This window comes from Bombyx mandarina, chromosome 17, assembly GCF_030267445.1.
Source record: "Bombyx mandarina strain Sakado chromosome 17, ASM3026744v2".
In the NCBI taxonomy this organism is placed as follows: Eukaryota; Metazoa; Arthropoda; class Insecta; order Lepidoptera; family Bombycidae; genus Bombyx; species Bombyx mandarina.
Window position 1 is genome coordinate 2,526,050 of NC_143223.1, and position 14,611 is coordinate 2,540,660.

Here is a 14,611-nt window from a genome sequence, read left to right on the forward strand (position 1 = left end):
TGTCATTTTTTCGAGGAACGAAAAATGACGTCGTAGTTCGTACTATGAAGTTAAAGCACCCTTTTGACTGTATGTACTACCTTTGATAGCATTTAAGTGAATTAAAATTTCGTTACATTAAATAGTTCGGCTACACTTTTATTTACCTAAATTAAATCGAAAGTACACGAAGGCCATTATAGTTTCATTTTTAGTCGCGAAACCAATAATTTTTCACACTCTAGGTTTTCGGACAGAAAAATGCGTTCGGAAAGAGCAGAGAATTCTCAAACTTTAATTGGAACATTGGTGGTGATTCGAGAAGTTTCTGGGTGTGTCGTCTCACAAACGTCTATAGTTTGGGTTTAAGCAATTAGACAAATAGACGTATCACCGTCTGCGGCCCAAGAGACAATAACAACTATAACTAATACATACAATGACGTCCAAAAAACAAATTTATGTATGTTAATAATTTTTTTCCCACTTTTACACCTGCGATGAGTCGCCAAGACTATAATCAGGTGAGTTGCTTTTTCCCCCTACCTATGCTGATAGCTTTGAGAGGCTATTTTAGCTTCGCCCTAACATGTAGGTGAGCTCACGGGGCTCAAACCGGAGTGTTGCTAACACTGGGTCTAGCACTCTTGCTCACTGCTCTAGTGCTTCGCGGAATCTACCACTGGATCGGAAACGCGACCCACTGAGAAGATCCGGCGAGAAACTCAGTGGGCTGTGTCTATGGGTTGTTTAGTTGCGAGAGGTTATGGTTTGGAGGGGCAGAGCCAATGCTCCGTCTCGCCTTAGTACGGTAACACGTCGGCTTTCTTGAGTCATCTATATTAACATGCATAGTAATATCGTAAATATTCGTCGATTTTGATTATTTTGTCAATTCAATTAATTTAGTTGTAATTTCTTAAGTTGTACTACAGCGTATTAAAAGCAAAAGAAATTATGCTAGTGTTCAATATAAATTGTGTGTGTAAAAAGTCTGTTATACTGCGGAATTGAGACTTCTCAATCAATGTCCTCCCATACCTATTTAACACTGGGCGAGCCGTTAGCTCGTTCATCCTTCTAGGCATTAAAAAAATGTGTTGACTGATTTTATTTTTATTGCTTAGATGAGTGGACGAGCTCACAGCCCACCTGGTGTTAAGTGGTTACTGGAGCCCATAGACAATTACGACGTAAGTGCGCCACCCAACTTGAGATATCAGTTCTAAGGTCTGTGTAGTTACAACGACTGCCCCGCCCTTCAAACCGAAACGCATTACTGCTTCACGGCAGTTGCAATTATGTTGATATGCTCACTCACTTAATCCTCATGGCAATTGTACGTATTTAAACATATAAGGAACCTTTCGACGTACCATTAGATTAGTCGGCTTACAACCATTAAAGTAAAATCGGATTTTAATAATGACATTTTATTTTTACAAAATTACAATATCATAAAATTTACAAATAAACAACAATTTTAAATGTCAACAGCGCATTAATTATATATGAAATAGGTTAATAACATATTTTGTCTTGAAATAAATTGATGCATTAATCCCGCAGTCGCGGAATAGTTTCCAAAATGAAATAATAAAATTGTCCCATGCAATATTGATAATAACTTCTCGGTTTTATGTAAAAAGCATTCATTTTTTTTTGTTTTCAATAATTATATTATATTTTTCGAATATTTTATAGGTCGCACGATATTCAAATGTCGACGTATTTTAGTATTTTGGTTGATTCTACAGTAGCGAAAGACTATTTGAAATGGCGAAATTATAAAACTAAGTTGATAAACTCAAGATCATTCTGTTAAGGCAGTTGATGTATGATTTAGAACAGTGCTTCCCAACGTAGGGCCCACGCCCCACAAGAGGGCAATTTGATAATAAAGGGAGGCAATGGCACTTAATGAATATTAAAAATCTGTATTAAAATTATTTTGAATTTGAATTTTTAGTTTTTTATTATGTTTTGAACTATTAGTTACTCTGATAACAATTTCATAGTAATTTCTTCTTCAATCATATCATTTATGTTTATTATGGGAACAAATTAATTTATTAATGTTAAAAATTATGTTTTAAGGGGGGTATACAAATTTTAGAAAAGTTACATTGGGCATGTCACAAAAAAAGTTGGGAAACACTGATCTAGAATAAATTTGTCAGATGGTTTCGTGTTACATACGAAAGTCAGATATTGTTTGAAATATTACTAGGGTTTTGTTGGGAATATTATAATATTTATATGCGTTCCGATGCGATGGGTGTGGCGTGTGGTAGCCGGTACTATCATAATATGCTATTCCGAATTCGTCTTAATGTTTAACGTAGATTAGCTAATATGTAGCGGCTCTCTGGGATATACTGACATAGTATTGAGTTAAATAGGAGAACGGAAAAGAAGAGAGAAATTATTAGAGTCTTTTTATTTCCCAGACGGAGGCGTCAGCTTCGCGAATCTTTTTAACTCAATCATTCTTGGGTCTCGAGTCACTAGTCAAAATTTTATTGTAAAAGTATTTTAATTGTGACTTTGGAAACAATTTTTTTACGTATTTTTATTATATTGCGCGTCCCCGTATTCCCGGCGGCATCTGACTAGAGTTCTCGATCTAAGTTTGAGAAACGATCTAACGCATTGAGAGGCCGTAAGTCGTCTCGTCAAGGTACAGCGGAAGCGCCCAGAATCTGTCACATTTCCACTTCTTCCTCTTGGAGTCTTCCGGGAGAAAGTTCCAGATGATGAGGTCTTCGTCTGCTGTTGCTGTCGCTGGAATTATGATGTATGACGCAATTTTTACTGGTGGTAGGACGTCTTGTGGGTCTGCACGGGTAGGTACCACCACCCTGCCTATTTCTGCCGTGAAGCAGTAATGCGTTTCGGTTTGAATGGTGGAGCAGCCGTTGTAACTATACTGAGACCTTAGAACTCGTATCTCAAGGTGGATGGCGGCATTTACGTACTAGATGTCTGTGGGCTCCCGTAACCATTTAACATCAGGTGGGCCATGAGCTCGTCCACCAACTTAAAAAAAAATTTCAATCGGTATCAAAAACGTACACAGACGATATATATGAAAGAATGCACCCGGATTCCAAATTCTGAATATTTATAAGCGTAATGGCAATCGGGAATCGAATTCCCTGCGAATAATATTTTGTCCGTCAAAAAATTTTAAGCCAGACCTTGAGTTTCGGTGCCTTGTTTGACAAAACATACAATTTTGATACATGAGAAGGTAAAAAAAGTTTACAATCCCATTATTTTGTAAAAAAAAAACAATTTACCTTACCAAGCTTAGTTCCATCGGGACTGAAAACCATAGTCCTGATCCGGTCCAGTCCCGAGCGTTCTTCGCCCCATTGATCGACCACTTTATCTGGTCCACTCATCACTACCAATTGTGAACAAGTCTTCGGCGATGAAACGGCTCGTTCTAAAATGGATTATTTAAGGTATATCGAAACGTGACACGCGTGTTCCTTTACTTAGTGCTGTTCAATCTAATGCAAAACAAATACAATTCTATAGACCTATTGTTAAAGGTTTTTTTCCATTACCGATGTTGGCTTTGCTATATGCTAGACAATCAACCTTCATCATCATCATCATCATCATACGTGGACATTGCTGGACATAGGCTTCTACTAATAATTGCTACTGAACTCAGTGTTTAGTTATTTCGTTTTGAAAAGAAAACTAGTGTTCCTAAATAGACCGCGAATCGGCAAATGTCATCGTGCTGTGACCATTAGCTAGACGGAGCAACTACTCATGAAAGACGGCAAGAGCTGTCATGAGAACTAAGGTTAGATCGTCGTATTCCAATGGAACTAGCCCGGCTCGATTTCATCAACGAAAAATACGCAATGCCCCATAAAGAAAGGGTTTTCTTCCTCTTCCGTATAATCGCCAATCATATATATAAAAAAAAAGCATTTCCATGCATCACTTCTCTTTACAGAGCTGTTGTACTTTTTGCTGACGTAAATGAGTTAGTTACACAGTCACGGTACTGGTGATCTAGCATTCGAAGTCTCTAATGTAATTAATTACGAAAGCCTAAAGTCGAATACGACAGACCGTAACGTAGGATTGCTTTGTGCAAAAAAAAGCAGGAAGATTGTATCATGCAGTTTTACGATAGTCCCCATCACTATTGCTACTCTTTGTCAATAATTACTCACTAGACCACGAATGCAAGTGCGACGGAGATAAATGTAACGAATATTCGACCAGCACAGGACATATGATGAACATGTCCGGGACTCATGATGTAAAGAGTTCCAGGGGATCAGATTTGGAAAGCTTGCGTAATTAACGGTTGCATTGGAATATCGCTCAAGCTTGCAGACTATATCCTATTGGATGTCCAATAACATATATATGATAGGTTATTCATATATTCTCACTGGTGGTAAGACCTCTTGTGAGTCCGCACTGGTAGGTACCACCACCCTACCTATTTCTGCCGTGAAGCAGTAATGCGTTTTGGTTTGAAGGGTGGGGCAGCCGTTGTAACTATACTGAGACCTTAGAATATGTATCTCAAGGAGGGTGGCGCATTTACGTTGTAGATGTCTATGGGCTCTAATAACCACATAACACCCAGGCGGGCAGTGAGCTCGTCCACACATATAAGCAATAAATAATAAAAAGCTTAGTAACTTCAAACACTCATGTAATGGTGGAATTCATTTTTAGCGGCTAATAAAAGAAGACAAAACGTGTATCATAGGATTGTTATAGTAGGTTTCAACCGTACCCGGGTTCCACAAGCTGATGACCAGCTCTCCGGTCTTATGGCTGAAGAGCATAGCGTCCAGACTATGGCGGCTGTGGCGGATTGTGGTGTCCGTGACCCGGGAGGTGGGCGCGTCCCACACCGCGACGTGCGCGTTCATCCGTGACGTCACTGCGCCCACACCCAGCAAGGCGGAGCGCCAAGGGTGCCAGCTCAAAGCCTGAATACCGTAAGATAAAATATTTTCGGATGTGTAAGACACGAATAAAACTTAAGGGAGAATTAAAATCTTGTAGGGGAAAATGGAATAAAATTTAGGATTTTGCTTGGGAGTATGAAGTCATAGTCAAAAAGTTAGAGAGCTTAGAGTGTACACTATAAACTGTTTGAACAAATATTTGCCTATTACTTCGATTGTTAAAAATGTTATTTTATATATTACACTGTCGTAGTATCGAGTATATGATCGTTAAAGCTATCGTGCTTAGAGAGGAGTACAAGATCCACTTAAAATGGTGAACCTAGCACTTACTGGTGGTAGGACCTCTTGTGAGTCCGCGCGGGTGGGTACCACCGCCCCGCCTATTTCTGCCGTGAAGCAGTAATGCGTTTCGGTTTGAAGGGTGGGGCAGCCGTCGTTACTATAAATGAGACCTTAGAACTTGTATCTCAAGGTGGGTGGCGCATTTACGTTGTGAATGTCTATGGGCTCCAGTTACCACTTAACACCAGGTGGGCTGTGAGCTCGTCCACCCATCTAAGCAATAAAAAAAAAAAAAAAAAACTTTCTTCGACATAGCGTGAACACAACCATTTGAGCTGATACTTGAGATCAAATTCTCAGTTGATCTTTGACAGAAATATTGTACAGATCACAGTATTCATTGTTGACGTTACCTTAACAGTCCAGTTAGAGCCCAAACTAGAGTACAAGTGGAGCAGCGGCCAGGTCATGACGAGTACGGTGGTTCCGTTGACGGCCGCGGCCGCCACATACCGTGCGTCCGGAGATACGCGCACCGCCAGCATCGTCTCGCCCACACGTCGCCACCCCAGCATGTCTCCAGTGCGAGTGTATGACACCAGCACTCCACGAGAACATCCCCTGAGAGATTTAACAAATTTTCGGAAAGTCGGCTGTAACTTAGTATCCAACAAATCTGAGTCACCAACAATAAACGAAAAAGGTTTGGTAGACAATTGAAACCAACAATAGTAGTATTAGTTCCGAAGACTCTAGAAGATTCTCGTACTGCGCTAGTTTTGATTAGGGCTTAGACCCTGAGCACTTCTGCTATCCAACATTTGACCTCAGGAACGTAAGGAATTCAAAGTCTTACCAAGGTGATTTTTCCATATCTAGTACCTATCTTTCTCCTTGTACAAGTGACAGCTACATCAGGGAGCTTTGAATTAGGTCCACTAGACTATTGGCTTTTTTGGTATAGTAAGAGTTAGCATGGTAAGAATTAGAACAACATCGACTCCAGATAAAAATAGTTACGTTATAAAAGAGTTTCCTGTAGGGCTCCAATCGACGGCAGTGATGCTGCAGATGGCTACAAATCTGTTACACAAACAGGAACATTCAGCCACCCACTTGCTCATCGCGTTGTTGTGAATCTCCGTTATCTGGTTGTCAGTGCCAAGCTGTAGTCGAATCATGAAGAATACAAAAAAATTAAATAGCATTAGTTAATTTTGAAACTGACAGCAAATTTGCCGAAATGTAATTTAAATTCGTGTCCATTCCTAATTTCTACTAATAAGTTATCTGATTTTGATACGAAGGAAACACCTCTGTTGATTATCCTCTTGTTTATTTATTAATAAATACATCCAATCTGAATCTTCATTTTAATCTCATCAATAAATAATGCACATTGCCATATAATCTTCTTCTTTATCTCAACCTTATCCCACTAGATGGGGTCGGCACAGCGATTTTTTCTATTCCATTCTCTTCTATCAGCCGTCCTTTCAACACTCACTCTTCTCTATCTCATATCATTGCCTTGTAATAACAAAATTAAATAAATTAGCAATAAGAAAATCTTACCAGTAAGAGTTCTCCTCTAGGATCAAACTTGCAGCATTGTATTTCATATTGCGTAAAACCCTGGTTGGTAAGGCTTTGAGTGCGCCAGCTCCATTTATGGTAGTTCCTGCCCAGAGCTGCCACCAGAATGTTATCACTGCTCCAGTCCAAAAGCTCTGGAACTGAGGAAGTCAAGCAAGATATGTTTTGCATGAAAAGCTTTGTGAGAGTAAAATTAAAAAAGTGTTTGAGAAACTTCTTTTTGACCAAATATTGCCGTCGTTATTATTAGCCAATTAACATCTGTTTTCAGCGACTCTATGCCAAAATCCAGATTTATCTAAACACAGTGGCCAACATTAACACTTTGTAGACTTAGAATTTGCATGTTGGAATAGGATCATATACCAAGTATTTTTCAAACAAATTGTAAGCAGGCAGGCTTAAGGTATGTAGCAACATGATCATACTATTTCTGGCATTGGCGATGCACGTAGGCTTTGGTGGCCGTTTCGTACCAAGAGGGCAGTATGCCTCTGTGTTTTCGAAATCAATATGAATATACAACTATGAGAGGTAAGGTTTAAAATTATGGCGATAATACTTCCATGCACGGAACGTGGCGAAGTAAAATCAGCGTTCAAACCAAAGTACATAAATTAAATTCAGGACGTAATAATTTTCACTGGTTATAAAATTAATTGTGAATGCGGCACGCAAAAGTAATATTGACGATTGATCTTTTACATTAGCACAAAACACCACTTAGTTTCGCTCGCTTACCCACAACGTGGGTGTTTGACCAACTAAATTATGACTGGTGCTTTTTTTCTTCAAGCATGTATTCAAAGAGCATTTAAACTTTTGTTAGAATATTGTGATTTTTCGGAAATAGGTGTATGAAACCGTTTTATTTTTGGATGGTCGAAGGGTAATTATGGCCTTTCTAACTTCACTACGGGTGGGTGAGCACGGGTTCAGCCAGAAGTGGAATTGGTTAATAGCTGCCTAAGCTCCTCCGAATGAAACCTAACATCCCAAGAGCAGTTCCTTCGCGAATGTATCTTCAAAAAAATGAAAACCTTTGGCCACAATTGGGTCTTATAAACTTCGAACCGGAACCCAAGACTCTATTGCAGAACCGTTTGGTCATTGTATCGTTGAAACTAACCAAGGCTCCCAAGGCGTTCATCTTCGTGAGCTACAAATCAATAGCTTCCGAGTGGCCAAGTTTTTTTTTATTTTTTTTTATTGCTTAGATGGGTGGACGAGCTCACAGCCCACCTGGTGTTAAGTGGCTACTGGAGCCCATAGACATCCACAACGTAAATGTTAAGTTAATAAATAATAATAAATGTTAAATGTTAAGTTAAATTGATAAACCATAATCACAATATTGAGCTGCTTCTAAGATCAACTGATGGAATTTCATAACTACTGCGCCATACGAGAAACTAAAATAATGTAAAATGTACACAAAGCATAGCTGTATGTCGGTAGATCCAATATGCTGTCGGCTGAGGTGAGGTATCTACGTTTTCTGGGCACGCAGGGCCAGGCTTGAGCTCTGTACCCGTCAGGTATCGACTGGTTACAATCATGAGCTTTCAAGGGTTCCAAACCGAAAGCTTCATCTAAATATTCAGCATATTTCTTCCGTTGCAGGTATTCTGAACTCTGAAAAGATCAGGCAGTCATGATAATGGTTGTAGTATTATTGGGAAGGTTGTTTTGTACTCTAGTAGTTTTGTGTCCAGACACAAAAGTCAGGTCCGAAATGATCAAATGGCGATAGATTCTTCTAGAGTAATTCATTTAGAAAAAGAGTAATACATAGTCTGAAGTTCATTCAATTGATGCAATATTAATTTTAGTCTACGACAAATATTACCCAATTTCCATTTGAATAAGTTAAAAATAATTTTGTCCAAAAATATACAAGATTCGAACGAAAATAATCATTTTATCATTGCATAAGAAATGAGCAAACAAATTTGTGTAAATAGTTTGATATAATTCAGTATCCTGACCCAAATGTCGCCAGTGTAAGCTGAGGGTATTTTCCAAAGAGCGCGACTTTTAATCTCGGCCAGTTGTTCCCTGGGTAGAACGAACCTATCCACTCGGGGTCGCCGCCTATTCAACTGGAACAAAATGTTTTTACGTGAATACGAGGGCGATACTGCGAAACATAACTAGTTTTCACTATAACATTAGTCGAAATACTGGGAATAGTTGAAAAACATAACGATTAGCGAGCTGCTCATTCCGCGGACCATCAGTGAAATTCTTCGAAGTTGCGCACCGAGCTTGGCGGTTTCTGGGAAACTGCGCAGTCATGTATGGATGCGTGGCGTACCAAGCCGCCTGAACGTTGTTTATTTATCAATTTCTAGAATTTGACGGGAACGAGACAAAAACGAAACGGTCAAGTTAAACTGTCGCCAATTTATGTTCGGGTTCTGTACGTTATTTTATTACATAGATACACAAACGATAGAAATGATAATGAGATGATTTTTTTTTAATTGATATTAAATTTAATAAAAGTTTATTTGATAAATAATTGATGATTTAATAAATGTTCTATATTAGTTTTTTTTTTTTCATTTTATGTTCGTTTCGTATTATCTTTTGCGTCAATAGACAGAGCTTAGAACTTAGATGATAATAGTTTTAAATAATTGTTTTTGAATTTAGGCATTACAAATGCGCGCCAATAATATTTTATGTTGCATTTACATCTCACATGTCAAAATATTGTTGACAAATTTCTTTTTTTTTATTAAAATTGCAATGAACAACTATTTTAAAGCCTTTCACTTAAAAAGAGAATTGTTACTGAAAACGTCACACGGAACTCTATTAAATTAAATTGATTTTAACACAATGTCTTATGGCAAATGCATTAATATGTACTAAGCATAATTGCGTACGCAAGTTAATAGTTATTTTTATGTATATAAGTTAGAAATGGGGTTAATTAATGGTGTTTTTTTTACTACATTTGCAGACTTTGAAAATTTAAAAACGTAATGTATTCGTTTACAGTTCGCAGTCAATTTTTATTGTCAGTCAATGATTGGCTGCCAAGAAGTGAGGTCGGGGCAAATTTGAGACGATCCGAGAGGGACCAGACTTAGAAACAAGGTATTTATGTAATGTAGTATTTCATATTTTGTATATTACAGATATGACTTAAGAGTACTTTTTGTCGCGAGCTAATTATAAATTACTACTTAATAATAAATTACTAACAAAATACGCTTTTATAGAAAATCAAACTAAAAAATAGATTTGGGTGCTTTTCAGGATATTATCAAAATAACCCTTGTACTCATATCTGTTCATAAAATATTTATAACTACTGATACCATGCAACCCATGCTTTTTTTTACAATAAAATAATTTTTTCTTACACTATTTTCAATTTTAATTTATTAAAATTTATTTTCTATTTTTAGTTGAATTTCGATTTTTTCAAATTTTTTTTAAATTTTTTTTTTTAATATTGAATTATCATCTGTCCTTAATAAGTATTCCAAATTTCGAGTTAATCCGACGTTTTGAAGTGGTTCAAAATTATGTTCAAAGACTCGGCTACAAACATACATACGTCTGAAGCTAATAAAAGCGTATTAACAATAAATCATATATTAAACCGTGAAACTGCAGTAAGCGTGTAAGTCAGTAGGTAGTTCATGTTATGTAGACGTGCTTCTAAAATTTCTTGGTACTATGACAAACCATATTTAGAAATCACCTCGATTATGTGTTTGAATTTTGACTCGGATTTCAATTGGAGATTTTTATGAATTAATTTTTGAACATTTTGAAAATATTCTAATATAGCTAACTAGAAGCAACATTTAAATGTATCATAATTATTCTATATTATTATACAACAAATCGAAAGTAAAATTTCTCAAAGCTCAACCAAAGCCTAACTTATAAGTATATTTAAACTATTTCTCAAATACGACTGGCAACTAGCTTTTCCAGGAGGCTAGCTTTTCGCTCGCGTTATTCAAGTCAACCTCTCCAGGTATGTACTGGGCAGACTTTAATAAATGACGCTGTCACAATAGAATCTTTTACGTCCTTCATGCAAAACCTGGGTATTGCATAAACGGGTGGCGGCATTTAGGCTGTTGATCTTGGGATCCGGTAACCAATTAATACCGGATGAGTTGTGAGCTCGTTCACTCATTTAGGTATTAAAACTTAATTGGATTGAGCAGTATTATTAATTTATATAAAGCGTTTTTCATATAGAGCTCTCGAAGTTGTCAAAGTTCGCGCGTTCCTATTGAAGTGCCCTATGAGATCGCGGCGATGACGTCACGATCTGTCATTATCCGGATTTTCGGTTTAGGGATACATTTGATATGACATATCCTTCTTCAAACGAGGTTTGAGGACAGCACTCAACAGTGGGCAGTGTTTTGGCTATATCCCTGCCATTGCTAATGTCCATGAGTGACTATGACAATTTACCATCAGCTGGACCGTATGCCCGTCTGCCTAGGAATGCAAATATTTATTATTTTTCTTTTTATTACGTATATCCCTTTACGAGTTGGTGTTAAGTGGTTCCCGGCGACAAAGTTACCTGAGGGCTGCCACTGACTTAAGGGTTATTTTACACTTCAAACCAGCAAAAATGGGTGGCATTTTGGATTCTTACTCTTAGGTGGGGCAGCCGCCGCACTGTAAAAGAGATCTTAGACTCATGTCTCGAGGTAGGTGGTAGGGCGTCTTGTGAGCCATCATTAATAGATACCAATACCCTACTTATTTCTGCCGCGAATTAGTCACTCATTCTGGTTTAGGGATAGGGTTTACTGGTGGTAGGACCTCTTGTGAGTCCGCACGGGTAGGTACCACCGCCCTGCCTATTTCTGCCGTGAAGTAGTAATGCGTTTCTGTTTGAAGGGTGGGACAGCCGTTGTAACTGTACTGAGACCTTAGAACTTATATAACTATACCGGGACCTTAGAACTAATATCTTAAGGTGGGTGGCGCATTTGCGTTGTAGATGTCTATGGGCTCCAGTAACCACTTAACACCAGGTGGGCTGTGAGCTCGTCCATTCATTTAAGAAAAAGAAAAAAAAATAGGAGCGCCGTTATACCATACAATCGAGGTTTAGACCTCATGTCTCAAAGTAGGTGGGGGCAATGACGTTGCGTTGTCTGTGAGCTCCAGGTTGGCCGTGGGCTCGTTCACTCGTCAAATAAGTCTTCCCATTATTAACAATAACATCTTCCGCATTCAGCACATTCCAGTGACATTAAAAAAAAAATTGCCTCAGCGGCTAATTGTTCTTTGTATAGTAAGCCACCCACTGCCATTTCAGCTTGATAATCGAATCTCCTAACATTGGATGAGACCTGAGTCCAATTCATGAATTTTACATAAAACATTTTTTATTTTATTTTTATTGCTTAGATGTGTGGATGAGCTCACAGCCCACCTGGTATTAAAGTGGTTACTGGAGCCCATAGACATCTACAACGTAAATGCGCCACACACCTTGAGATATAGTTCTAAGGTCTCAGTATTGTCACAACGGCTGCCCCACCCCTCAAACCGAAACGCATTACTGCTTCACGGCAGAAATAGGCGGGGCGGTGGTAGGTACCTACCCGTGCGGACTCACAAGAGGTCCTACCACCAGTAAAAAATCTGTATTGTTATTTTTAGTTTGATAACAGCGAATAATGTACTCGGCATTCGAGAATAGAACAGCACAAACTAGACCAATTAAAGGCTTTAGAAATGATATTTATGGTATTACAATGAGGTACATATATGTATTCTTAGGTAACTTAAAATTAATTCATATCCACTTTTTTAATATAAACTTTTTTCGTCAAAATTTATCTTCTCTGGATGTTTTGTAGGTCTAAGATCTATCTAGTAATGTAACAATGACAATATATCTACTGTAAAGTTAGTATTAGATAGCCATGATCGTAAAACGTTGAAATTAAAAAGAGTTTTACGTCTTATTCTTCATTTTATTCTTCCATTCGCTTAGGTCATCGGAGAACTTAATACTGAAGTTTCCGGCTCACGGGACGTCATTTTATGACCATTCCTTTACGGTTGAAGCAGTCCGTTTATGGAATGCACTACCCTTAAGCATCAAACAATCGTCCTCGCCGGAAATTTTCAAGTTCAGATTGAAATCGCACTACCTTGGACAATAATATGGCTCCTATGATATAACTGTACAAGTTGCTACTTATTTTGTATTTACTTCACATATGGTGTTAAATAAAGTGTTATATTATTATATTATATTATTATTATTATTATTTTATTGCTTAGGTGGGTGAACGAGCTCACAGCCCACCTGGTGTTAAGTGGTTACTGAAGCCCATAGACATCTACAACGTAAATGCGCCACTCACCTTGAAACATAAGTTCTAAGGTCTCAGGTATAGTTAAAGCGGCTGCCCCACCCTTCAAACCGAAACGCATTACTGCTTCACGGCAGAAATAAGCAGGGTGGTGGTACCTACCCGCGCGGACTCTCAAGAGGTCCTACTACCAGTTCGCCTTTACAATAATAAACGAGATACTAAACCGTAAAAGTACGTTTAATAAAATAATATAAATATAATATATATATACTACAAAGGTAAAAGTAAGTTTAATTATGTCCACGGCTCGCGAAAACCGAAAAAAATAATATACTGACAAATGAATAAAATAAATGCCGGCTTAAATGGTAAACTGTTTTTATCATCATTTTCAAAGTGTGTTGAATGTATTTAAAGAAAGACACGTAAGAACTCCGGCGAAGTAAATGTGAATGGATTTTAATGGTAATTAATATTAATTAAGACGGAATCTTGGTTAGCGCACGCAAATATTCCATAAATTATCAAAATAACAAAAAATAAAATGGCAACTCACATTTTTCTTTCCAAACGCAGTTCTATTCATTTCGATAAACAATTTATACGGAATGTAAAGCTTAAACAATGAGCTTACTATCAAAAGTCGTTTAAACTTATAATAAATTTAATCTTTAATTATCCTGTAATTAAATTTCTGACACTTTATTTTTTTTTTAAACTACCCTACTTTTTACTTACTTATCTTAGCTAATTATGCAAACGAATCTGTATCCATAAGTTTTCTGATTTGAATTACACGTGTTCGACGATAACGGTGATAGATGCCTGAAAGCTTCGAGAGTAGATCGGGAGGATCCGACACGACACGTCATGTCACAACGCTTGCCTACGTTTGCCACTAGGGGCGCTGTTCCAACTGCATACAAATTTGAGTTAACTTTTACGCTATCGAGAACGTTAAAAAACTCGCACTAAACACACAGTACGGTCCTAAACGAATTCAATTTTTTTTCTACTTATTTTTTGGTAGCCTAAGGGGTTATTCCAGCTTCTCACGCACGGGAACAAATATTTGTACATCTTTATATTAACTACTAGCGGACCGCTCCGGCTCCGCTCGGGTCTTTAACAAAAATTTCAACCACGTTGTTTTATTTTTAAAAATAAAAGAACACTTATTGCGCCATAAATATAATAGTTAAACATATGCTGTCGCGACACTTTTTGTAAATAATAATGTGTTCTACAAAGTTTTCGCAGAGAACGCGATGTATAGAATATTTTAGGTAGTTTTTTTACACCTTAGGTTACATTATTCTAGTTTTAGTAAGGATCCCTAATTTTTTTCAAAAAATATTATAGCTTATGTCACTCGGGAATAGTGTAGCTTTCAAACAGTGAAAGAATTTTTCAAATCGGTTGGTTCAGTAGTTTCGGAGCCTATTCAATACAAACAAACAAACA

The 14,611-nt window shown here is 37.6% G+C and overlaps 1 protein-coding gene across 1 annotated transcript; it reads right to left on the reverse strand.

The window, feature by feature from the left end:
* Nucleotides 1–1,396: 1,396 nt before the first annotated feature.
* On the reverse strand, nucleotides 1,397–13,899 carry LOC114241413 (protein cortex). The gene is made up of 9 exons (XM_089734326.1): nucleotides 13,704–13,899; nucleotides 8,807–8,920; nucleotides 8,252–8,453; nucleotides 6,798–6,958; nucleotides 6,243–6,388; nucleotides 5,636–5,843; nucleotides 4,760–4,958; nucleotides 3,287–3,430; nucleotides 1,397–2,763 (listed from the first exon to the last, which is right to left on the reverse strand). Exons 1-9 carry the CDS (start codon nucleotides 13,731–13,733, stop codon nucleotides 2,624–2,626), a joined length of 1,344 nt encoding a protein of 447 aa, XP_089590452.1. The 5' UTR covers nucleotides 13,734–13,899; the 3' UTR covers nucleotides 1,397–2,623.
* Between the last annotated feature and the right edge of the window lie 712 nt (nucleotides 13,900–14,611).